The sequence below is a fragment of the Athene cunicularia genome (assembly GCF_003259725.1).
Source record: "Athene cunicularia isolate RWA chromosome 6 unlocalized genomic scaffold, athCun1 chr6_part1, whole genome shotgun sequence".
Lineage (NCBI taxonomy): Eukaryota > Metazoa > Chordata > Aves > Strigiformes > Strigidae > Athene > Athene cunicularia.
The window spans coordinates 12,764,506-12,791,556 of NW_020799105.1; the positions used below are offsets into that span (position 1 = coordinate 12,764,506).

The 27,051-nt window shown below is 43.4% G+C and overlaps 1 protein-coding gene across 4 annotated transcripts in view; it reads left to right on the top strand.

Annotated features, from left to right (window-relative positions):
• NEURL1 (neuralized E3 ubiquitin protein ligase 1) overlaps window positions 1–27,051 on the top strand; it is a 100,141-nt gene that overhangs the window by 3,612 nt on the left and 69,478 nt on the right. Inside the window, exons 1-2 of one of the 4 annotated variants that reach the window (XM_026851600.1) lie at window positions 7–52; window positions 25,356–25,597. In XM_026851600.1, coding sequence (XP_026707401.1) covers window positions 19–52; window positions 25,356–25,597 — 276 coding nt within the window. In that variant the 5' untranslated portion in view covers window positions 7–18. Of the gene's footprint in view, window positions 1–6; window positions 53–303; window positions 347–24,762; window positions 24,806–25,355; window positions 25,598–27,051 lie in introns of those variants that run through there. The other 3 variants (XM_026851603.1, XM_026851604.1, XM_026851605.1) reach the window with 3 other exon arrangements.

Here is a 27,051-nt window from a genome sequence, read left to right on the forward strand (position 1 = left end):
CCGCCGGGCTGCGCGGCCATGGGGGGGCAGGTGACGAGGAGCCTCCTCTACGGTAAGGACCGACCCGCCGCCACCCCTCCGCCGCGGCGCGGAGCGGAGCGGGGGGCGGCGGGGGGATGCGGGCGCTGCCCGGGCGGCGCTCCCGGAGCATCCCGCTCCCGGCGGCAGCGCGGCTCGGGGGGTGTGCGCTGCGCTGGCCGTGCGGCCGGGGGGCGGACACGAACCTGCCCGTGCGGGGAGCGCTCGGGGGAGAAAAGAAAGTGACTGTGTCGGGGTGTGTGCTGTCTGACAGCCCCCCCGGGAAACACCAGCTGAGCGATGGTAAAGGTTACTGCAGGGCAGCTTGGTAGGCTCTCGAAATAGTCACCTTGTTTTTCCTTTCCACCGCCAGTTTCTTCTTAACACAAATTCTGGTTTATTTCGTTTTTAATTGATACGGCTTGGAATGAACGTTGGTTTGAATTGACTGGTTTTAGACGAAGCTAAAGCCGCTGAGTGCAAGCTGCTGCCTGCGTTTGCTGGCTAATGTAAAGCGGGGGAGAGGGGGGAGCTGGAAAGGATCTGGAATATCCTGCACAGGCCAACGTTAAACCAGAATTTGAATCTATAGGCAACGTGCGATACTAGCCATGTCCCTGTCTGCACAAATCTCATGCCATAAATACTTCTGCAAGAATATTGCACTCCTTAGTGTTAAACTTGCCTATTGCTCTGAAATGTTCCGGTTAACTCTGGATGTAGTAAATGTGCTGCGTGTTTGGTGCGGTATGAATGCATTTTCAGAGACACTTCCTTGTTACAGTAGTAAATATGGGTATGAAGGACGCAGGTAAAGCATCGCGTGGGCTTGGAGTATCTCGTATCCTTTGAATAGAGATGCGTGAGGTATATAGGCTTAGGCTGTGAATATTCTCCTAACAGTCTTCTCATATTTTCCACCAGGTCCAAACCCTGTAGTTTAAGGAACAAATGGACATAGTTAGGAAGTAGATTACTTTCTTCCTAAAGATACTTTGCAAGCACATCTCAATAGAGATTTTTATTTGTTCATTGTATTCTGAAGTTTCTGTGGCCTGACCATATTTGTGACTGTAAGTGCCTTTTCCCCTTTGAAGCATTATTTGAATGAATTTGAAAAAAAAATGGGAAAGAATAATAGTTATATATGTTTCCTGTGTATGCCAGGGACTTGGCATTCCTGCTTTCTCCTGCCTGCAGACGACAGCGCACTGAACAGTAATCCTGCAACTTCTGCCTTTCAGCGATTCTACTCCAGCTAGTGTGCTTCTCTTTAATTTTTATTTTGCTGGAAGAGGCACACTAATGAGGAGATGTGGGTAATTAACTCAAATTTCCCTCTTCATACAGAGGGGCTACAGGCTTTTTTATATTCAGAGGTAATGCACTGCTGTGTTTAGCACAGTGATGTATTAGAAAAAAAATGGACATGCATCATATTTTAAAAAAATAATCATAAAAAGTCATGCAACAAAGCACATTTAACAAAAATAGCCTGCATCTGCACTTGTGGTTTTTCCGTGGCTACCGTTCCTCCAGTTCCATCTTTCTGTTGAATATTTCTGTTTCAGATGTGTCTCAGAATAGCTAGGGAAAGAGAACTGAAACCTTATCCATTTCTCTGAAGCATAATTGAAAATGACTGTAAGGATACTGAGAAGAGTTGTATTGACAGCCCTGGGGGCTGCCATCCTTTGTTTTTAGAAAGCACAGGTAAAACATAAATTCATGTCCTCCAGACATTTCTGGTGACCTCTCTGTTGCAAGGATGGGCTGGAATTTTCACAAGCACCTAAGTAATCTAATCTCACTGAAAATTAGCTCAGATGGGAAGATACTGCACAGGCTGGCTGCTTGTGGCTCTGCTGAGCTAGTTCTGGGGAGGCAGCTGGTTTCCACAAGATGCGTGCCCAGAGAGGTACCCTGGGTCTCTGACTCCTCTGGAGCCCACCCTGACCTTGGCAGGGGTTGGAAAAGTAATTTGGGACAAAAGCTCCTGAAGTGGCTTTATAAGGGAGGCACCCTTTCAGAAAAGCATAAAATCAGGGTGATGATGTTTAAAAGCTGTAGGTGCTCTGATATAAGGACAGAGGTTTATAGCAGTTGAGTGCAACCATACACAGACTGTCATGATGAGGAACACCTGGCATCATTTTACCCTCTTTCACCCACCAGTCTGCTTTCAAACAGCAAAGCTAAGCTACGCAGCATTCCTGCTGGGCAGAGGACTCTCGGTATCCTTTGGCAGGAGGAAAGCCATGGGTGGGTGATGCATCATGCGCAGCGATGTGTGGGTCGGTGGTGGTGACGCTGGATGTCCCTGAGTCTGTGCTGCTGCTCAGGTCTGTTGTGTGAAGCCCTGCAAGGTGGTGCTGTGCTGATCCCATCTGAGCCATACAGTGAGGTACATGCGTGTTTGCATGGACAGGCATCTGCCTGAGTGAAAACCCTGCTTTCCCATTAATACAGTGGCAGTGCAGGAGAGCTGCACTAGTCTGTCCTAATGGTGAAGTTAGTGGGTGCTGAATGGCCCCTGAGTCACCTGAAGGAAAGTGTCCCACCTGATGGGACTGGGAAGAAAAATAAGCTTTGAACCTGGGTCACTGAAGGATCAGTTGCCTGAGCTTTCCAGGAGAGACCCACCTCCAGCTTCATTGCTCACAAGCAAACAAACCCCAATGGCCTTGTACCATGAGAGGCAGCACCTTTGTTTTTGAAATGAGGCATCTGATGGCTTGACATGTTGGGACATGGGAGCTGGTCACTCTTCTCTGTGAAATGATGTGCAGTGCTGAAGTGCACTCACAGTCTCCATCTGTGACCCTGCACTTGGCACCCTGACAGTCTCTGCTCCTATTCCCCATTCCCTCTCCCTTTCCCACCGTCATCCGCAGAAGCCCTTGGGGTGCTTTCCAGAGCTCTCTATGCAAAGAAAAGTAAAGTTGAGATAGGAAGTTCAAAGGTAACACAACCTTGATGGACAGGATGTTTACTTGCTATTTAAAAAAGTAATATCTATACATATTTTAAACAGGAAATCTTAATATGATTGCTTGTTGTTTGCTTTAACAATATTGTAACAGGAAATTTAATATGGTTGCTTGTGTTTCATCTGAGGCTGGTTTCTTCAAGAATGACTGTATACTATGGTCTTCCTATAACATAGGCAGAATTTACTAAATATTTATATTAAGATACTTGCTACCTAATCATGTTTGAAACATATCTAATAGATGCATATGTCATAATATGTATGTTCTTGTTATGAGTTTGATTTAACTGTCACCTACTGCAGTAATTTTTAATTCCTCCTTAAGGCTATGAGCAAGAAACTATTTGTGGAAGATCCTATTCTTAATTTTACTGGGCCAAGTCCAGGAGTTTCTGTCTGAGGAAATAAACCCACTGAAGTATTTTTTATTCCTCTTTCACTCGGAACCAAACTGACACAAAGTGATGGTTTAGCCAAGTAAGCTGCTGCACTGTGCTGGAAGAGAGATTCAGTGTATGTAGACGTGCAGAGGTTAGTGATTGACTTGTATGCATCTCTTCAGAGGGCTTTTGACTAGCTAGAGCTTACACAGTGGATTAATTCATGTGCAGGGAATACGTGAGTCTGTACGTACCTGCACATTTGCTCAATAACCTTCCACCCTACAAGTCATAATTACTATTAAGTCCCTCATTGCATGACTTAATTTTATTTTTGTTTTAATTACAGCACAGGCATTCATCAGTATTTTGCAGTGGAATATTTTTACAAGAAGCGGGGAAAAATATATCTGGTGCCACATTTTCCAAACTGTAAATGTATGGCATCGATGTCGTTGCAAAGAAGTCCCTAGTGAGAGCACATCAGCTTTTTATCCTGGGAAGCAATATTGATTGACAGATATGATTTTCAGTTTGAATGGATGAGTTTTTCAGCTGCGTGCAGATGATGCTCTGTAAATTGTGGATACAATATAAATAATGCCTAGGGTGCCTTTGTGTGGTGTATACAGAGGCCCATATAAGTATTACGCATGGCCAGATTTTGCCCTTACCACGTGTATAGGCCTGGTCAGCAGCGCAGCCACAGTTGTGTGGTTGTGCTGCAGAAAGGGAGAGGGAAGCAGGAGTTGCAATGTGGCAGGACTCCATCCATGCTGTAGGGCAATAACTTTTGGGTGGCTGGCTGGATTCATTTCCCATTACATCCGGATCTTATTTTCTATAGACTTTCCTGCTTATTCCTGTGCAAAAGACGTGTGAAGCACTGGCATTGTCCTTCCTCTGTGTTTTGTTCTCAATGAACAATTTCTGGGCCTGGCTCACACTCGTTGGCCGGAGGTACGGGATATTCAGGTGCTGTGTGGAAGCCCTCAGCCCTGGGGAGAGCTGCTGAGCTGCTGCTTTGAGAATAGCAGAGGGTGGAGGCCATTTCCCTAGTGTAAAATAGCTACTGTATGCAACGTCGTTAGTCTTACTTTGCACAATAGAGCTCTGTTTTTGTCTTCCTCTTAATTCATTGTAGTGTAGTGAATGGTAATATCTATATGCAAGTTCTGAAATCAGCCACATGCTTTGTTTCTCACTATATATTCATTGTCTATACTGCAGTGACCATTCAAAATATCACATTTCATGCTGGAAGTTAATATCACTAAACAACGTACTCCACGCCACACTGCTGTATGCACCTTTGCATTTAATAGTTTCCATCTTCTTATACCTAATTAAAACTGCAAATATCCAAGACGAAACAAGAAACAACAATAATGAAAAAACAGAGGCCTGACAACACCAATCGTTAGTGAGATTTCTTTGCAAATTGTTTTGCATTCTTATCATCTCTAAATTATTGCCTAGTTTTTGGGGTAACTTCTCATTTGATGGAGTTGCTGGTGATGGGATCAGCCTCACTAGGGGGTTAACGTCTCCCATATTCTGCAATTACTTGTTGAGAACTGATATAGAACTGGGGAGAAAAGGCTCTTTCTAAACTCCTTTTGCTTTCAGCACAATTGGTATATAGCCCTGAAAGCAAATGAGTGTGTGTGTGTCTGTGAGAAATTAATCCTGCTCAGGGTTGGATTAACTGGTGCAGAAGACCCTGGGCAGGGTGCCAAGGCAGTGTTGGCATTTGCTAAAAGTGGAGCTTCCAGAGATTATTTCGGTTCATGCCTCTGACCTGTAGGTCACCTGCCAACATCCAAAGGTGGCTGATAGTAAAGTGTATTGCATGCTGACAACACTTCTGAAAATGAGGTGTGTAGTACCTCTGTATATAGAGTTTTAATGGGTAACCATGTTTATACTTGAAAACTGTTATATTTATCATGAAAAGCAAATCACTTTTTCATCAACTGTGGTAGTATTTGACTGTAGGGGTCCTGCTACAAGTGGTGAGAGCAGAAAGCATCTCCGTTCTCATTTTGTCCTTTACTTTCATGGCACTTTTGTGTTAGTTTTTCTGTGATGAATTGATGCTCTGTTCTGGTGGGACCTAGGGACTGAATGTTTTTTGTCAGATTTTGTTGTCTTATTTGTCTCCTCTTTGATCGTCTCCCTCTTTGAAGTGGAAGCATTCTTACCTCTTGATTCTTCTTCACGTCTTCCGGTCTTCCCGTCTTCCTTACTTAACGCCTGTTTTCTTAAGAATTATGGGTGATCTGTTTAGCTATCATTCAATTAATTTAGAGGTATCATGTGTCTCTTCAGGAAGGTTTGTAGGATCCTTTGATGTGTCCTAGGGAATCATTTGCATGCTTAATCAAAACAAGTACTCCAGCAGCCAGAAGATCCATGTGGTTAATAGTATAAAATAAATTTGCTAAATAAATACAATTACCATCTAGCAGGAATTAAGAAGAGGTGGCCTCTAGACATATATCTCAAAATTGAAGGGACTGCTTTCATTTCATTAAAGAATTTTACATTAATGATATCCATACATGCAGATGGTTGCATTGAGATCAATCTGAAAAAGGATTAAGACTAAGGGAAAGGGAGTTTCCTGGAAAGTGAAAGCAAAGCATTGATCCTGATCGATTGCCCTCGGGAATTGGCAGGGATTACTGATGGCTCAGCAGGGTACTGAGCTGGAGGTCGGGAGAGATCTTGCCTCCCAGAGACTGTAAGAGCGTGGCTGCCAGCTGCAAGCCTTGTGGTACAGGTGCCCATGGTCAGAGCATATGCTGCAGCCCTGCGTATCTCTCTGCTGTGCTCTAGAGTTGCTCCCTATCAGCGGTGTTGTCCGTTCATTTTACTCCCTGGCTATCCCCCCCCATCTAAGAATGTTTTGCTTTGAAAACGTATTTATCTGAGTAAAGCTGGTTCAAAATGAGTCAGAGCCACCTTCTCTAGCTCTTGAGTTAGTCTCTCCAGTATTTCTGTTCCTTGATGCTGTCCTCTATCGTCTCTTGAAGGGACACTGTAGTTCGTTGGCATTAAAAATAACATTCAAGATGACTGCAGTTGGTAGGGCTGGGGAGAGGAGTCCTTTGGTTGTCTGAGATATACTGTGGGGTTCGACAGCACAGCAAGGGAGGTGGGCTCAGAGAGCTGTGATAATTGATTGGATGCATGAGCATATTTTTTCCTGTTAGAAATGTTGATAGCACTTTTATTTTAAAGAAAAAGGGAAATTAGTAAAAGGGGACGCAGTAAAAGCTGTATACATTAATAAACATGACACAGAATGTAAACAGTGTGCCTCTGGTTGCCTTCCCCCAACAGCCAGTGTCAGCAGAAATCTGGAGTTCTTGCCCTGTCCATCAAGTTAAAAATCACTTTTTTATGAGAAGCCTTTGTGATAAACCAAGGTCCCTTGCTATGAAAATCAGCTCCTTTTTGTGGTTCAGTTTACATCGTGTTCTGCCTATACCAGTCAGTACATCCGAATACGGAGGGGAAGCATGCAGGCTCAAGTAACACCAAGTACCCATGGTCTGGATTTGCCCCATCACGTTGTAGCTAATGTGGCAGTTCTGTGCGGGGGCTGTGTGAGGCTGGTCCGTTGAGGTGACCTACCCAGACATGCTGCTTTAGGGCCCAGGGCTCAGGAAGTCACTCACGGCTGGCGTTGTCAGTGAAGTCTGGAGAACAGAGGAAGACCCAACATTTGTCGCAAGCAGGATGGATGTGCAGTGACCTCTCTATGAAATTTGCCTGGATAGGAGAAACTGGTCCCATCTTTGACTACCTTTGGAGAGAAAGCCTTTTGGATCAAAGTGCACAGAGCCCGTATGAGAAAGTGCCCACAACTGACTTCAGATGGCTCAGCGTGGCTCTGAGCACGCTGTTTTAGTCTTGCTGCAGGTAGTCTTTGGGTTGCTTGATGCAATTTCATGAAACTTTCTCTAACACTGCCATATTTTCTCTGTGATAGACTTTGCTGTGCAGCCACGTGGCACCCCGTGGATATGACACTGGAAGTTTTTGGCCAACAGATTTGTCAGGGAAAGCAAGACCTGCTGTGAGATACCAGGGCAGGACTGCAAATGTGTTTTTCAAGTGTCTGTCAGGCCTGTAGCCTGGCTTAGGCAGAGCTCAGGCATTAAGGCTGCAACCTCGAAAGCAGTGCCGGTTGAACCGGGAGGCGCTTTGAAGGAAGCATATGCCTGTGTTTGAGTTGCACCTTGGCAGGTCTGGAGGTTGGGGTTTGTTTTGACTCTGACTCCTGCAAGGGCCTATTCTGTTCCTGAGGTGCTTCCTAGTGACGGAGCCCTTTGCTTTGCTTTCTGATCCTCAGACTACTGCAAGTCCCAGACCTGTGTAATCAGCCAGAGGGAAGCTGTGTAGCCTCAGGGAGGGTGGATGGGTTTGAGCCTGGGAGAGCTCTTCCACTGTGGAGAGGAGGTCTTCACCTGCAAAGCAAGGATGAGGAAGGTCCTAGCAAGGGCCCGCTGCGATGCTACCCCCTGCTTGCAAGTGTAGAGGGGGAACTGAGCTGTAAACCACACCGTGTCACACAAAGAAGCCATTTTAATTTCAGTCTCTGCTGGAAGCACCACATGGAAAAGAAAATGTGATCGGTATAAAAAGAAATGTTTATGTTTCTAGGAGCAGAGACCTCCCAAATAATTAACATCACTTGACAAACTGCTGTTTAAAATGCAAGTGGTTTAAGTGCTGCAGCTCAACAGGCATTCGTCACAGCTCTGGCCTAAATGCTGTGGATTGGTTGCTACTGTAAAGATTTCCGGTAAACACTTGAGGAAAATATCTTCATGATTTTACTTTTTCTTGCTTGGAAAAACGAAATGTTAGAAAACTGAACAAATGGCAACTTGGCAAGGGCATTGGGGATAGAGTTTTTGAATGAGATAAATCCTGGATTTTAGCTTCTGTTGCACAGATCAGACTTTCAGTCAGAAGGAAGACAATTGTCTTATTGGATTTAGCTTTTGGGACGAGGAGAGACAAGAGAAAGGGCTTTTGGGAGGAGAGTTTTGGAAGCTACAAAAAGATATGATCTGCCTATCTTTAATATTCACTAAAAGTACGTTAAATAAAACCTTACTTTTCCCTAGGGCTGTTGGGAGACTGACGGGAGTCGTAAGGATTGTCAAGAAATGGTATTTTTCAAAGGTTAAAAAATGGCAGCTGACAGAGACAGATAAAAAACAAAATTAAAAGCAAAAAGTCTCTCTGGAAGATTGAAATATATTGGTGTCTATAATGAACTGAAGCATCCCAGATCAAAATGAGTTCTGTCTTTGCACACCAAATAGAATCAGATTATCAAATATAAATAGAGCCTTAAGAATCTAATTCCTTTTACAAAGACATTACTGATGCCATGAATTTCATGCAACTTAGAAAAGGAAAATTGCTCAATTTATTTTTCTGGTTATCCTAAAGTAGTTCAGTGCCACCCTCTGATTTTTCATCTCCAAAGGGAAAGAGGCTGTCACTCATGCTGCTGCCTTGTTTTCCGATTCTGAAGCTAGGCATTTAGAAGAGGTGCAACTTTGGGAGTTCTGATGGGTGCTGGTCCATCTTACATAGAGCTGGAGCTGCAGCATGGTGGCATGGTAGGAGCTGCTGTCCTTCTAGTTACTCTTAATCCTTCTGTCCATCAGTGGCTTTGCAAAATTATCTAAAGAGACCTTGATCAAGTGGCACGGATGTTCCTGGACAACCTGTCTCCTTTCTGTCCAGCCCAAGGCTTTATTGCTTGAGCAAAGGCAGGTGATTCAATACTGAGCTATCATGTCACTGTATCTCATCGCCTGGATTTTGTATGGTGACTGACTGTAAAATGATCTTACTCTCCTTGACCTGTGCTATTCTGTACATGGCTTCTAGCAGTCAGGTTTAGGTGGGAAAGGGGGCAAGTCTGTCTTTGGGATGTGGTAGAAGATCTTGGATCATGTTAGAATTGAATTCCTGAAATGGAGATGCAGTGATTATAGCTCCCTGTATCCTTCCTAGGCAGATGGCATTTGTCATACAAAGGATAAAACATTCAGGTTATCTATTCCTATGGTAGAAAGGTTAAAATGCAGAGAAATATCTTGCAAATGTCCTACAAATAGATTTGAAAGAGCGTTAAAGTCATTCAGCATGTTTGCAAGAGATAACTGCAGTTCTTAATGCTTTTAACCAGAGATCTGGTACCTCAGTGATTTTGCTGGAAGGTGTTTCTATCCCATTATCTGTAAAGTGACTACCTGAGCTGTCTTTACCCACTTGTGAGTTATCCCACAGAGACTTTTCTGATCTGAACACGCATACAGCAAAGCTGCTCACTGGGGACTCCATGTCGTGCCTCATCCCAAGCTGATTGCAGCTTCAGACTGATCAGTGTACTTGCTTGAAGGAGACTGAGAAGTTCTTTAGCATGTGATAAGTGGAATCTTTTGAGATTCATTGGCTATATATACATGACAGTACACACTTTGCATTTTCTCTTAATCCTACACTTTGGGAAATCTGTGCTTGAACCCTCATGGACTGACTTTATCCATTTTGTTTTTAGCGTGGGGCAGAAGCGGTAGTTTTATGACATATGTGTGCCTGGTACTGCTAGCTCAGTTGATGTAGGAGGAGGTGTGTAGTGTTGTGTGGGCAGCTGTAATCAAGTGTAAATATGTGCAAGTTACCTTAAATAACTCCAGTAGTCCAGAGAAGTGATTTTGCAGTGCATTCTCTGGGAAAAAAATAAAGATTGATACCAGTTCTGGATTTGTGCAACTTCAGTTTGATTACAAATATTTTTTGTTTTTCTTCTATGTACTGTATTTACAGCAGTAGGTTCAGATTATGCATTGAGATCTGTTTTTAGGTGCAGAAAACTAATCAGGGAAATGCTTCATGGCGCAGAGGTCTGGATTTGCAGATTCCAGTTCAACAGCTGCATCTCTCTAGGACGGAGCATCTGTCAGGGATGCAGTGTGGTTCTTATTAAATTATAATTCAGTGCTGTGGCTTAGAGAAACAGGTGCAATTACAGACTTAAAAAATAAAATCCAGTGGTCTTTGTTGTCAGAAGAAATGCCCCTTAGCTGGACAAAAACTAAAGGATTTTCCACAATTTTTCAAGCTACAAAGAGCAAGGAAAATGGATGAATGAATTGGCCTCCACACTTAATTGGTCCTTGCTCTCTGAAATAGTGTAGGTGTCTTTCCACCAAGAGAATAAAGCTCTCTGAGCCCTTTAGGCTTGTTTCCTATTCACATATGACCTTCAAGGCAGTCACGCCATGAATGTGGCTACATCAGGAACAATGCTCTGAATCGCGTGACATCAAATTTCTTCCTCTTTCTGCTCTTATCAATACCCCAATATGCAAAGATGTCCTTTTGCATGAATTTTAAAACAGTGTGTTGTTCCTATTCCAAGCTGTCTTGCTTTTCTAGCACATCTCTATTCCTTTAGCTATTTAGAACTGCAGTCATCTTTTTGTCATCATGATGTTGCTCCCGAGTCACCTGCTATATGTTACCCAACTTCAGTAAATGGAAACTGGTCATCTGAGTTAGGAAAGGTCATGTGAGTAAGTCTGCAGCAGTATAAAATGGCTGAAGACTGAATCATTGGGAAGTTTTCTTCTGCACAGCTTGCACACATTGGTGTTAACACAATTTCTAAGCTAAGGGTGGCAAAAGTTTTCTTGGCGCCCTCTCACAAGAAACACTGGGGTAGTCTCTTCTACAATATGACTCCGTTACCCAAGTCATAAGAAAATAATAATGAAAGTTTATGGGACTTCTATGAGGGCTTATAATGAAAAGCCTTTGAGTTTATAGTTTGAAGTGTATTTTTGCCTATGCAAATCAGAGGACTGGAGCTCTTTCATATTCTGTTATGGTGACAGAAGTGTGAAGTCACCTCCCGCTGTCCTCTGGTGCAAGGAATTACATTGGCTGTAGGTATTGAACAACACATGTCCTGACAGATTCATTCAAATCAAATTAAATTCAGATAAAACATAGTATTACTTACAAAGTTATCTTCGTGTTAGTCCCATTTATTTGCTGGTTCTTTTCTTGTATGCAGACTGTAAACAGTTTGGGGGCATGGCCCATCTCTTCTGTCTTTGAGATTCAGCATGACGGGGTGGCTACCAGGTAGGATCACTTTTAAAGAAATAAAACATCTCTACGTACTCTTGTTCTCAGGCAATAAGGATTTGACAGCCTTGGTCTTTTACTGGCTGACCTGTTGTAGCAGATGCTAAGGAAAACAAGTTCCTGTATGGACTACTCCAGCAGCTATTTATAGCAAAATGTTAAGTAATATCTCCGTGGGTCTGGCAGTGGAATTGCTAGGATGGAATAGGGTGATGGAATAGTATACATGCTTTTTCTTTGGAATAAGCAACTGGGATGCTGTTTATCTTTGTTAAAATAAACTGTAACTTTATGCCCTGACTGGCTGTTGAAGTTTCATGTTTTAATTCAGTGGTCCAGGTTCAGATGCTGGTCTGCTAAAGAAACGGAGTTCATTACTGGTAGAGTGTGTTTAAACGTGTTCAAGCATGTGCTGCAGAGCCAGATGAGAGTGGGAAAGTCAGTAATTTAGATTCTACTTGTAACTGTGGTACAGAAAGTGCAGATTAATGAAGGAATGAGTGCGTGAATGGCCAAACTTGCGTAAAGGGAGAAATGTTGCCCTTTCTCCTGGTTTCATCTCAGCAGCACTTAAATTATTTTCCTGGAAAAAAAGTTATAATTTCATTGTGTGGTGGCTAACGCTTCTAGTGCTACTGGAGACCTTTCTGGTCTGGGCAAAAGTCCTTGGTTATAACTTCTATTTGTGCAGTGAGAAGTTGCTGGAGAGCAGAGCTGGTGTCCTGCGCTGGGCTGGCAGCTTTACTTCTGTCCCTCATGCCACTCTGCCAGGTAGGCTGGAAGTTTAACAGCTCAGTGGTGGGAGCTCTCATGCTTTAATCCCAGCAATGCACCTGAAAAAATGCCATTTTGATGAAAAACTCTGTAACCTCACTTAGTACCCAGTGCAAGTTACTTTACAGGAATACCTCACAGATTAACTAGTGGGGGCTGCCAAAATAAATCCATCTGATTTGTGAGATTGAGAAGCCTCAGTTAATCACTAGGACCTGTTATGTTTCAGGAGAGGTATGGTGTTTTGTTTTGGTTTGTTTTTTTTTAAATGAGAAGATACAAGGCATGTCTATCTTGAGGGGAACAAACCAGGAGAGTGCAAGAGATTAAAAAAAAAAAAAAAAGAAAAAAGTAAACCTAAGTGAAAGGGAAGTGTTCTGGATAAGTGAGGCCAGGGAAGGAAGTGGAAGATGTGAAAGAGGAAAGTGGCTGAGAAACTAATGCTTGTGACAAGGGAGGTGAACGAGGAAGAAGATGTGTTGAAGAGATGGCAAAGCAAGCAGAGGGGAAGGTTGTGTGTTCTTTGAGTTTTCTTCAAGGGGAAATGGGCAGAGGGAGAGATGAGGGAGAAGAAAGGAGGGTTTGAATAGAGAAATGGTGGAGGGGGAATTCAAGGAAGCAGCACATAGCTCCTGTAATCCCGAAACATTTAAATGTGTTAAACATGGCTAAATAGTAAAGGCAATAGTAAATTTTCACCTGCCTGATAAGGTGCTAGCTCTAAGAACCCCATAGTTTAAGGATTTATTTGCTGCCAAACATAGTCAGGAAAAAATCCGCTGGAATTGGTATCTTTTGGATCTAGTCAGTGTGTAGCAAGGCTAGGATTTCAGGTGCATTCTTCCTTTGTGAGCAAAGAAAGTTCATGTTCCATTTCACAACGACGTAAACCCTGCAGCCAGGAGACCCTCAGCAGATGTGTGTTTAAAGAGCTTCCCTTTAGGTTTGCTTTTGGGCTTTATATTGAATGAAAATCTTTGATATTTGAGTAACTGGTGTGGGTGGAAATAGTTTGGAGACTATACTGACAACAACGTGAGCAGTGCAATTTTCTTGTGCTGAAAAAGAGAGTTTTCTGTTGATTGGAAAGAAATGAGAACAGACAAAAAAAAGACGTAGGGAAGACATACTGGATGACAGTGTATCTACAGCCACCAATCTGCAGAAAGGAAAAAAAGCAATGGCTGAATATGAGGATATCAACACCAGAAGGTTTTTGCAAAAGATTCAGAGGCTGGCTAATTGTCCTTAGACAGAACTAAATGCTCACTCAGCTAGCTCCTGGGGGAACGTGGGCAGACCCTCAGCCCCAGTTGATGAGAGCAATGCAGTTGCAGAACGGACGCTGTGGCAGTCTGGAAATTCTTGTGTCCCCCTTGAGTGGTGGAAGATCTCCATCACAGGAGCATCTGTAGCTGGACATTGTCCTTTGGCCAAACTGTCACCGGGGGGTGTCCCTGGCTGCTCTCTTAGGAAGGGGAGTGCTGGCTCTTGGGTTTGGAGGCAAACTGTTTCACGTGCACTTGCAGGCAGATATCAGTGGAGATGGTGCAATTAAACCACTGAAAGGAGGCAACAGGAGCATTTACGCAGAGCACCACTTGGGCTCCAAAAAAGTATCACTACATCTCAGAAGTGCTTGTTAAGTTTTAAATACGGATGGAGTAAGGAGCTACTTCTGGCAGGAATGCTCTCAAGAGACACTGCAAGGAACAATAGCAGGGGACTTAAAGAGGAAGAGTGTGAAACAGGTATGACTTGAGCACTGCGTTTTTAAACAAGACTACACACGAAATGACCCAACTTTACAGTACCTCAAAGTGACTTTATAGGGATGGTTTATATTAGGAAAAAAAGCACACTCCACTGTCATGGATGTTAGAAGAAAAACTTCTTCCTGAAATACTTTAGAAGTGGCATTCTGGCATAAAACTTCATGGTATGTAGTACTGAATGAGAAACATAATCTACACTGTCTAGCTGGGTAAGAGGAGAAGTAGAAGAACAGACTCTGTGATATATATCCTGATCCATCCAAATGCTAAATTAAAGCGAGGGCATACACATATGACATTTGCAATAAATTCAAGCAGCCAAATGCAGAAGAGGCAACGAAGCCACTGGAGATTTCACAACTGCAGTCAAAAGTTTTCAACAGTGTTTCTGAACTGAAAGGAATGCTGACATTCTGCTGTAAGGCAGGAACACATCAGGGCTGTGCTGGGTGTACCTGTGCTGTACTCAGAGACAGGTATTTACAAAGACAGAAATCACATGTGGATGCTGAATCCCCAGCATGACTGAGCCCATGAGCTCTTGAGGAAGAAGCTCTCTGCTGTTCCTTGTGGTCTAAGCTCACCTAGCGTGTTGGTCTCTAAGGTTTTTGTGGCTTTGAGGAATTTATAGTATTTGAGGGTTAAACTGCTATAATCTCAGGGATATTTCAGCCAGTGCAACTCTAGAGTTTGCTGTGACATGAATGGTGCTGGCCCTGTCTTGGAGTGTTTTCCAGGCTCTTTCTAGAGGCATCCCTCTAGCAGTCTTTGTTCTCTGCCTTGGAGCTACAAATAAGAGTCCAGCACCCATACCACCTTCTTGCAAATGTTGTCTCTGCAGAGATGTTCCTGCTTTCTGTCCTGTGTTGGGGAGCCTGTGCTATTCCATGGTCTTACTGTTTACTTGCCTTATTCCAGGGACACTTGGAAAAGTCAAAATTTTTGCAGAGAGCAAGGTTGGATGGCATCTCCAGCCCGGGACTTTTGTCTTTCTTGATGAGAGGTGGCTTCTGATTAGAGAGCTGTGCTAAACCAGACACTTAGGATATGGGAGGTGACACAGGAGATTTTTGGCCACAGTGTTTTGCATCCCTAGTGAATAGTCTCATGCACTGGGATGAATGGTAGAGCAGTGGAAGAGCATCCTCCTGTTGATGATCCAGATGAGAAGCATGTTGCAGAGATGCTCTTTATTCAGAGATCCTCTTAAGACCCTATCTCATTCCACTGGTGACAGAGGGAGTATAAAGAACAGCATCCTAATTTAGCTCATTATATTGTAAATATGCAGTGTGAGTAGCCTGCTGCGGACCCAATTTGGCATCTTGAGTCTAGAGGCACATCTTTGATTTTACACAGGTATAACTCAAAGCTAATTGAAGGGCTTGAGTTCAGAACCACAGCTTCTCTAACTTGCATTTTGTCTGCATGGCGGCTCCAACATTTTCCACCATCTTTTGGATTTTGGTTCAACAGATCCATTTGCTTGCCTCTACCACTCTTACGCTTGGTTGTTTCCTGCTCTCCATTGTTCTTGCCTTCCTTCGTGTCCTGACAAATACCTAAAGTTTAACCTTGACAGGTTACTTCTCTTTCTGGTGAACTCTCAATATTCAGACTTCCAAGCTATTGCACTGTACATGGAAAATATGCCCAGGATAGACTTTCCATTAAACTGTATTTAAATTGGAAGAGAATGCTGGCACCTCTACAAGTATTCCAGAATTAGATCCCAAAATACTGAGGCTAGTTAATCTTTTGGAAGAACAAAAACTCTTACTGATTTATATTTAGCAGAGGGAATGCATTTTAAAAACACAGTCTATATGAGGCCCCTTGAAGAAAACATCTTTTACATTGATTTGTAGTGCATGGAAATACTACATGTCCATAAAATATTTGCAGTTAGGCTCTGCTTTTATGTAGCTACTTCTTTCACAGTGTGAACTGTCATGAACCCTCTGAGAGTGGCTGCTCTACTGACTGTGGGCTGTGCAGGGCAACACGGCTACCTCTGGGGCAGCAGTTCAGCTGGTCATCACAGCTGTGCCCGGTATTGCAGGAGGGGAAGGGAAAAAGCAGCGTGCAGCTAGCGCTACGGTGAAAACACTAGCTCAGTGAGGATGAGGCTTTGGTTCAAAACTGATGCAAGGTTTGTACATGTACCGCACCCTGGGACCCGTCTAGCCCAGGTGCTGGCCTCTGGCAGGGGAGAGAGGATGGGCAGAGCACATCCAGAGCCATGGCAGCTCCTGGCAGACCCACAGAAGGACGTGAGTGAGAGCAGAAACTGAACTTGCCCTCTCTGTATGCTTGTATGAGATTAGAGAGGGGCGGAGGTGGTGTTTGCCCTAATCTCAGCAGCACTGCTCTTAGTTAAACGTCTGCAATAACTACTTAGGCTCAGCTGACATGGTTATAAATTAGGAGGAACTCTGTAATGTTAATTACAGGTGTAAAATGTTCTTGTATAGTTCTGATCTATACGAACAAAATGAATAACTGGAATTATGGTAGGTGGGAGAGTTCTCTGGCTTGTCCTAAGTTTATGGGAAAGGAGCTATGGTGGGGAACTGGTTCATTACGCAGTGGGGCAGAGAAGCAAACATAATTTACTTTATAAAGTACACATAATCTTATGACAAACAGTGTATCTGCTTATCTTGGAGAAGATAAGGATTATCAAGAGGAGGTAGCATGGAAAATTTTGGGTTTTTTTCTTCCTTCTGTCCCACCATCTGCAGCACAGACAGATCAGCCATCACCCTGGGCAAGCTGTTCCTCCTTTTCCTGAAGCATCAGATATTAGCAAAGGAGAAGATTCCCAAACTGCACATTCGCCAAGAGAAGGATAAACAGAATTTTTAAAACATCCCTAAATCTTAAACTGAACTGGATTTAATCTTGCTTTCCTTTGTTAGAAGACATAAATACGTTTTTACATTTCTCATTAGAATGCTGACAGACCTGACCTGATTACAGCAGAGCAAAAATGCTCTAAATCAAGAGAGAGATCTTGGATGCTTCCAAAAGCACAATTTTTTACTTTGATCTTCTAATTTCTTACTCAACATCTAACTTACGATGCCTTAGTAATGATAATAAAGATGCAAAATCACCAAGATGCAAAGAGAGTAAGGTCAGAAGTGCCTTGCTGCTCTCTAAATAATTATATGGCATGTGCAAGTCCTTCCCGCTTGTGGATCAGAGGAGCTTCTAGAAGATAGTGTGGAGAGAAGTGGCTGTTGCTGATGGAGGGATCTCAGTCTCCTTTTTATGGTCTAGCTGGACCCTGAGGGTCACAGCTCCTGAGGCAGTTCATCCTGCTGCTGTTCCGCATCTTTTGGGGGGGGGCTGCTTACTCCTTCTGTCCTTACCCAGCAGACGGGAGCATATGGCTGCCTACTTATGCTCTTGCTCTTCTTATGTGCTTAGCGGACTTATGGTCTGCAGGGGCTCAGGGGGATTTGCATGGGGAGAGGGCGAGGAGGGTGCCTGCAAAGGGTGGGCTGCACCACTGGGAAGCGAAGCAGTGCTGGAGGTCTTGTGGCCATCCTCCATGGTATGCCATGTTGGCAACTGAATTACTGTGACTGACTGTGAGAGATGCTGGTAAACAGTGGCTAATTAGAGACCAGGAGATGGTTAATGATTACAGAACATCATCACTGAAGATGTGAAGTTTTAAAATTAATTTAGAAGGGGAAGGGGTTTCTTCTTGTCAGCTTTATGTGGGTATAGAAATACTTATAAGTTCACACACCTCCCTTCTGTATCTTCCCCAAAAAAAGGTGTGATCAGCCATCATGATGCTTGGTATTCTTAAGTGCTTTCAGTGCCATCAGCTGGATCGTTCCTCCTGTAGATGGCGTGTGGGAGGATTTGCCTCCCCAGCTCAGTCCTGCCCTGCTGTCCTCTCCTCCTGCCTCTCCTGCATTTCGAGGGTCTTCCTCACCTTCCTTTCCACATCTGACAGAGTCTCGTCTAGGCTCTGCCCAGGAACATCTCATCTCTTTCTGTGTAATTTCAGCCACAAACATTAGTTCAGCCATATCCTTCCTACAGTCAATTAACAGATTCATCTCTCCTCTGTAGTATTAAATCTCCTTTGCCCAACTCAAATTTTTGCTCTGGGTTTGTGTTGTTTTTTTTAAAATAAAATACTACAAACAACTCAGGCTTAATGTAACTGAAGCAGAGCTCTTATTTTCCTGTCACTCCTCAGATCTTTCACCTTCTTTTTTCAAGCCTTACAAAAATTGCTACCCTCCTGACCTTTACTAATACCTCATAGCCTCAGCATTGTCTTCAAGCAAGGCTTCATAAAGCCTCACATCCCAGTTGTAACCAGGAATTTGTAAGTCAATGGGTTCAGCTGATGCTGCTAAAAAAGCCCCACACCCAGGTAGTCCCTGGCACTTCTGCAGAGGTTACTGTCTTTGCATCAGGAGTGATTGTTGAACAGGACACATCTCTACTCCTCAGCTACTGCACTGCATATGATGGAGGGCAAATGCACATCCCAGCTGGGCAGAGGGGCAGAGGAAATGGCAGTCTGTTTCAGCTCATCCTCATAAATCTGCTCAACCATATCAGTGTCCTGAGTCTTGCAGATTCTGCCTGCATCTGTCCCATCTTCAGGACACAGCTCTTCCCCTTCCCTTTCCTTTCTGCAAGCCTCAAAGTCTTTTCTCTTCTGCTGTTGACAAAGTCTTGCCACACTTGTATTTATTTCAAATTTGTGCTCTTGCACCTGTTTTCCTGCCCTCTGTCCTAATTGTCACTTTTTGCATCTCTTTTGCTAATTTTATTTTTTCTCTGTGAAATTTAAAATTGGCTTCTTCACTTTGAAGGCACCTTGCAAAGTGACCACACCCTACCACCCATCAGTCAGGTTTAAAAGATGGATGTATTTAGATCATCCTTCAGTCAACTACAGCTTCTACTGCTCACTTTTTATACTGGGCCGGAGCTTCTCATAAATGTCTGTAAAACCACAATTGCTGTCTTTCAGATCTATTAGTTTAAACACAGCTTTGCTTTTTGGCCTTAAAAAAAAAAAAAAAAGGGCACTGCTCCAAGCCTCACCCTGACTGGTATTATCTCCTTTCATGTGCATGTGGTCTGTCTGCACCTGCCTCTTGTCTCCTAGTTTGCAATTTAAATGGAAAATCTTACACTATGTGCAGACTTACTCTCTTGATACATCTCATCACTGCTAAAATAGCACAGATGAAAATAAGTTACGTTTCAGCTTTGACTTGTTTTGGAGTCTTGGATGGGAGTGCTAGATCTGACCTGCTGGCTGAGATCCACCTTGTAGATAGGTCCCTAATTCTCTAAACTTTAACCCAAGATGCTCTGTAATTTCAGGTGTTTTGGACTTAATATTCCAGAATTAATCATTTGCATTTTCTATCATTGAATACCCCAACACCTGCAAAGCTATAGTCTGTCTTCATGGCAGAGGAAAGCTTTGCTTTTGATTCCTTGTCAACTCCTCATGCCAAGAGGAGTAGTTGACTGTGGTGACAGCAATCTGATTAGGGTCATTATCATTACAACAGCACAGTGAGAGCTGGATATAAACTGGAGATACATGATTACTTGTTCTTTCAAGAACAGCAAACACGTTTTTTAAAGGCAGTGAAGAAACTGGTTTTAATTTGCATTAATTTATGGTTCTTCTGTGCACATGCCCTGGGTCAGGCTGCATGTGAGAAAACAAGGTTTGCAACCCCTTTTCAGTTTCCACTGGTGTTAAGCTAATATTTATTTTTAGTAAACTGTATCTCAAAGTATGCTTTTAAGAATCCATTTGCAAAGCCTAGCACAATGAATTCATTATGGTTTTCTCCCTTTGAACTTTATTAACAAATGTAAAGGATTAGTGTAACTAGTTACACTGTATTTCACTGATAATTCTCAAAAGTATGGGACCACCTCAAGAAGTGGTGAGACTTCCACGCATTCATCTCATAGCTGTTTTTTTTCTTGCTGTGCTGCTAGCAATCATCCAGCTTTGGAAAGGCTGTGCAGGTACTCCTTCAGGGCTAGGGCTTTTCTGCTGAACCATGCTTGTGTCCCTGGGGCAGGGCTTCCCTTGCATTCCCCACACCCGAACATGGTTTCTTTTTCTTCTCACAATCTTTCCTTTTAAATGCTTACACAGTAAGGCTACCTGCCAGATAAAGCACTGTCTGTCAATCTCTTTTGAAAATCTAATAGTTTAGAAACCCTTTTCTCCCTTCATAGTGGGGTGTTTTGCCCCATCCACTCTTTTCACTGTCGCTAGCCTGTGGGACAGGTACCTCTGTCAGCACCCCCAGATCTCTCCTCCTCCCCAGGTGGACGGGGATTTGTCATTCCCACTTGCTACTGTGCGTCAGTCCCTAGGCTCTGTTTTGAAGTCTTATTTTCTCTTTCTTTCAATTGTGAATGCCACTTATTTCACATGCTCTAAGAAGTTTATCTTAAATACCTTGCAGTTAGTTTTTAGTCTGAAATGAGTTTTGACAGTATTCTGATAGGTGCCTGTCAGGATTTTTTCAACTGGAAAAAAATGTATTTAAAAAAAATAAATCCAGTCACTTTTTGCAGCATTTAAGAAATCCCAAGCCTTTAAGATTATGCCTAATGTTTGCAGAGCGTGAACACTTCTGGTGAAAACCCCTAATAGGCTTTGGGATGCATTTTGCTAAGCTGAGAACATCTAGTGCGGCCTTTTATATAGTGTGTTGATGTTGCTCAGGCGTTGAGGTTCAGGACACCAGGGATATCTAACGTACATGGAGGGAGAAGTGTGCCACCTTTGAGGCTGTCTCAAACAGGGCTCTGAAAAGGATGTACTTAGGTGTGGGACATGGACGGCAGAGCGGTTCAGACTGCTTCACATTGCAGTTCATGTTAACGTCTCCTTCAACTTGGCTTGCCAAGGGTTTCAGAAGATCCAGCCCACGTCTTGTGGCTCAGGGGAACAAGTGGTACCTTACCACTTTTGCTGCTCTCTTGGTGGGGTTTATGGAATAAGGGGAAGGTTGTGTTCATGGTTCAAACAGCATCTAGTGTTGGGTGTGAATTGAAAGCTGAAGTCTGTCAATCTTTAAAACCATAAGAGTGAGCAGATGCTGTTCTTTATGACCCCCAATGTGAAACCTGGACAGCTGTACAGGGGTCCATGATGCATCTATAGATTTGTAGCCCTTTGACACAGACGCTGTTTTCAGACAGGCATGATTTTGCTCTTGTGACTTTTGTCACAAGATACCAGTTTGCGTAGTCCTGGCATGTTGTTACAACTCCTGCTTGTCAGGGGGAAGTTGTGTTAAGTTGTGGCATGGGAAACTTGCAGTGCCCTTGAACATGGTCTCATATATCAGCCTTCTTTCAAATACTTATTTGTTTGCGATTTTTATTTTAAGCAATTACTTCACGTTTGTTAGGTGACTGATAAGTCAGGTTGTGGCAGCGGAGGAGTCTGGGTTAGACTCTCAGTTAATGGAGTCTTGCATGGTTGCTGTGGAATCAGGAGGACTTTTGCCTGTTTTGCCAGCTGAAACTTTGGGTTTGTGAGTTTCACTCAATTCTTTTATATAAAGAAAAAAAAAATTGAAACCTACTGTAAGGGCCTCAGCTGTATTGTACTAGTATTGCTGGTAGCAAAGGCTGAGGATGTCAAAATGTGTAGTAGTTTAAATAAGGGCATGGGAGAAGAATGAAGTCCAGGTCCAGCCCAGTGAGAACAAAAACTTTAAGCACATGAGTTATTTTATTTTTAGCTGGCCAAGCAAGGACAGCAGTGTATCTCACCAGCTTATGTTGCTGAAGTGTCCCTTTCCTTGTCTAAGTCCAGTCTTAGGTGTTTGTGTTGCCATCTGAAGTTGCATGGTGTCTCCAACTTTTTGAACGGACGTGCTACCCTGAAGAATTTGAGCAAAGGCCTTTGTATTTGACCCATTGCTTTGTAACTTCTTCAACTATTTGTAAGGTGTAAACCTCCATTATTAAATAGTTGCACTTTTCAAAAATTAAGACCTTTTCTGGTCCTTACCTGATGTGTTCATCATGCAGGAGTCGTTACTGCGTAAGAGCATTTGGGAGAAAGGAGGAGGTCTCCCATTTGCATTATTTGCCTCTGGAAGCTGATTGTGCGATGGTTTCTTCCATTCCCATAAAGCATGGTTGCCCCGTGTTTCAGCTGTCTGCGTGGGGGGCACTCATCCTGCAGGCATTGGTCTGGCATGGGTTTGGCCCATTCTTACATAGCAGTGTGGAACTGTCACAGCAAATAAGCATTTGTCTAACATCCTTCCCCTGGGCTCAGGCAGGACCCTACGGCTCCCTAATGTTGGTTCAGCAGATGCTCTGGACATATGCGGGGTTGTTATCAGAGACTGTTTTGCAAGCTGTGGGCAGTTTTGGTGTCTCCATTACCACATTTTAAAAGGGCACAATGTCCTGTGGAGAGGTGCGGCAGCTATTATCACAGCCAAGTTATCTGGTAATATTAGAGCACTGAGATATGTGAATAGGTTAAAATTTTTGTGCCTTTGTGCTGGGCAAGTTTGTTTTGGTGAATGACTGCTAGCAAAAAGTTTGAGTTACAAAATTCAGATCTGGATGCAAAGATGGCATGCATTGAATGTATAATTCATTGCTAGTTTATTCTCTTTCACATATATGCACCCCTAGAAACTATCAAAGAGGTGTTGAAAAGAACAATACTGGAAATCACCAGAAAAAGTTTTTCATATTTCCTATGGATCCTTTGACTTTAAATTATCTCAAACAATTGATTATATCCCTCAATACATGTCTTGTTTCAGAAATGACTGTGACTTTATATGTATTTTAGAGAAGCTGAAAAATTTAGGAATGGAAGTTTTTACACTAGATATTTATTTTTAGTTAGTCTACCTATAAAAAAGACATATAGCAGAAACAGAGAAGCAGCTAAGAGATGAGCAATGAGGAGATCCATCAGCCTGAAAAATTTATGCCAGAAGAGACTGGGATGGTTTGCTTTGACCATCTGTCAACGGTCTTGTCCCTACAGACAAGCATGACCCACTGGGGAGGTGGAGTGGAGCAAGGTTAAGTTGGCCAATTTTGCTGGCTCTGGCGCATAATCATTTGTGATGCTGAATAGCATCATGTTTGCAGTGATAAAGGAAATACTTCATTGCAAAATACCATTAAGCTTGGGGGAACTCATCAGCAAGGTATCACTAAAACCAAGAGCTTAACAGGGTTCCAGAGGGGTGATAGTAGAGAACACACCTCGTTTGGAAAAAAAGCTAGTGATGCTGGAAGGGCTTCCGCTTCCTGTTCTTTTGGGCATAAGACAGCCTCTAATTAATAAACAGGTTTTAGGAGGTAACCTCAGAAGGTTCTATCTGTGGGGCTGCTGCAGCTTGTGTTGTTGTCTGACCTCCCAGTCTGGGCTGTGGGAAGAGACAGGGTACACTGCTCTGGGTCACTAGTGTGCCTAAAGGGAGAAGGTGAGGCTTACATGAGCAGTTGCATCCTGACCTTCTCCATGGCAAGCTCCCCCTTCCATGCAGTCTGTTCCTGCTGAAGGTTTCCCTCTCTGACCTGCTTGCTCAGGTGAACCTTCACCTTATTTCTCCTCCTCCATGTGTGAGGAGCAGGAGAAGGAAGACGACTTATATTCCACATATTTTTTAACATCAAATAAATCCCAGTTGGTTCATTTCTCCCTTAAAGCATTAATGAAAGTATTTAAAGATAACAGCCCTGTTTGGCCTCCCTGCTCTGTTCTGAAGGAGTAGCAGTGCTGCTGAAAATGAGAGAAAAAAAAAAACAAACATGAGAGATGAGAGGAGAAGGCTGGCGTGACTGATGCTAAAGTTGAATTAAAATGTTCTCATTGGAAACCAGGATTGTAAGTTTTGTTGGTAGTTATTCAAGCTTGCCCTGATGATACGCCATTACAACTTCACATAGCTACAATCTAAAAGTACCCCAAAGGCTTGGAAGAATATGGTCCAGGCTTTTTATTACAAAGTCAAAAGTTACATTAGATGTGTAAGCATTTGTTTATAGTAGGTATATAAAGACATAACTGTCAGCAATTAATTTCTGTGAGGATTTTATATAATTAATTTCTATAGTTTGCATGTTTGAGGAATAGAGTTTTTAACCACAGTGTTTAGTCACGCATCTTTACAGCGCAAACTGGCAGACTGTTAAGGTCATATTTGCTTTTGTTGCATCCCTGACACTATCACAGAATAATCCTTTGTTCTTTGATACTCTGTTTCCAAATCTACGAGTATCTCCTCCCAAACATATGTGCATAATGTAGTGTATATGTGAACACAAGGAAAAGGAAGCAGATGACTTGTGTTCAGTATAATGATTGTTTTGTGCTTGAACTGCTGCAGGCTCCCTGTTGAAAAGAAACTCATGCATCCATTTGTTCATGAACAAAGCTGCTGTCATGACTGTGTTGATCATGTATTGACTCTTTGTGTAGGGCCTTGGTTAGAGAAAGACGTAATCTCCTTCCTGTTTCATAGCCTTTCTCCCTCTTCTCTTTCCTCACCATAATCTTAGTGTGCTGATCAATGCCTTCATGGCAAGTGGCATCTCAGATGAGGTTCCCATCAGTGGAAGAGAGAGGAGAATGGATGGTGGTTGGTGGAGGAATCCAGGTGGGTTATTGCTGAGGGGTGTTTGAGTATAAATTAGCAATGTTTGTGTCTGAGCTGGCACTTAGCACAGGTGGATAGGACAGCATCCAAACACACAGGAGTTCAAGGATCCATGGAGTTGCTCTTGCAAAGGAGGAGTGAGAGAAATAGTCAAGTTGTGTGGGAGTCCTTGGGAAGTGGAAGATTTTTCCCTGAGCATGAGGCTTTGATATAGAAACTTCACACATGCTTTCTTCCAATTTTGGAACCAATTCTTGCCTTCTCTTCTGATATGTGGCCTCAAGGATGGCTGTGATTTCAGTGCTGAGCAGTCTCTGTGTCATGCTCTGTACCATCAGACTGTCCAGATGGGACCCTTCAGTATCCTCGTAGCCTTTTATTCTTCAAGATACTCTAGAAACCCTTAGTGATGCACAGGGTGGGGATTTGACTAACTTTTATTTTGTTCTGTAGTTCCCCTCTGAAGTATCCCTGCTTTTTTTGCATTGGAAATTTTTCACTTATTGCTCATGGCAGATTTGAAACCCTTTTTCCCCCGTTCTGCTTTCAGATTCCATAGGTGGATCATTTTCGTCTTCCTCCCACCGATGCCACCACAAGCAGAAGCACTGTCTCCCCATCCCCCAGTGTGGAGCTCTGTCCATCAGCCCTCTGCTTTTCCATCCTCACACGAAGGGATCCCAGATCATCATGGACACGACGCAGAAGGCCGTGAAACGCCAGGCTAGTTTCTGCAATGCCATTACCTTCAGCAACAGGCCCATCGTTATTTATGAACAAGTCAGGCTTAAGGTGAGTAAATGATACCTTCCCTTATTGCCATGGGAGCTGCTGTGAATGAATGTTGAGGTGTATCAGGCTTTGGTGCCTGCACCAAATCTTTAGCCCTTCTGTGAAAAGCATAGTAGTCAGATTCTGGCCTTAAAGATCCACAGTCTTTGTCAGTACTTCTGCTTTTGTCACTGTAGTTCTTGGAGCCATTTGTACCGACTGCTGTAGAAACTGGGAACAAAAGTGAAATCCCCACTCCAAAAGAGTTTATCTTGATGTTAGACAAGGAACAAGAGATTAAGTTAAGATTGATTGGAAAACAGCAAGAAAAGAGAGCTGTATTGGTCATTCCAAAAGGCAGCTGCCTCGGTATGCCTCTAGCCAATGTGTCCTCTAGGCTTTGCATGCATCCTGCAAAGTTTTACTGGGCAGGCTGAGGGAGGGTGAGGAGTTAGTTAACTGTTCAGTTCCACAATAAGCACTTTCCTTCCTATAAACAAGGCAGTAATGAAGGCTGGTCTGATGGAGGTGGGAGTCAGCCTCTCCACAGCCGACAGGTAGGAGGTGTAAAGGACCTGGAAGTGAAGGTGCTTGTTCATGTGCTTGGCGGGGAGGGTAAAAGGGTTTGGCTGACAGGGTGAAAGGAGCTGTCTAAGAAAAGGATCTTTCTGGCAGTCTGCTGAGGACTTTGTTGAATCAGTTGCCTGATAGCATTAAGGTCAGAGGAAAGAACATTGCGGTCATCACATTTTTCTTGCTGGCAGAGGCTGATGTCATGTCCTTTGTGTCTGTGGTAGCCAGGAGAATGGAGCTGGTACCCCTTGTGCTGCATCTGGCACGGGAAGTTGTGCTGGTTTTGGCTGGGATAGAGTTCATTTTCCTCATAGCAGCTAGTATGGGGATGTGGTTTGGATTTGTGCTGAAAACAGTGTTGATAATACAGGGGTGTTTTGGTTATTGCTAAGCAGTGCTTACACGGGGTCAAGATCTTTTCTGCTTCTCACCCCACTCCACCTGTGAGTAGGCTGGGGGGTGCACAAGGAGTTGTGGGGGGACACAGCTGAGACAGCTGACCCCAACTGACAAAGGGATATCCCAGACCATATGGCATCATGCTCAGCATATAAAAAGCTGGGGGAAGAAGGAGGCAGGAGGACGTTTGGAGTGATGGCGTTTGTCTTCCCACGTAGCCATTACACGTGATGAAGCCTGGCTTTCCTCGAGATGGCTGAACACCTGCCTGCCGATGGGAAGCTGTGAATTAATTCCTTATTTTGCTTTGCTTGTGTGCATGACTTTTGCTTTGCCTATTAAACAGTCTTTATCTCAACCCACAAATTTTCTCACTTTTACACTTTGGATTTACTCCCCCATCCCACTGGAGAGGAGTGAGCAAGTAGCTGGGTGGGGCTTAGTGGCCGTCTGGGGTTAAACCATGACAGAAATTCATCTTGTCTAAGACAGCATGCCTCTGA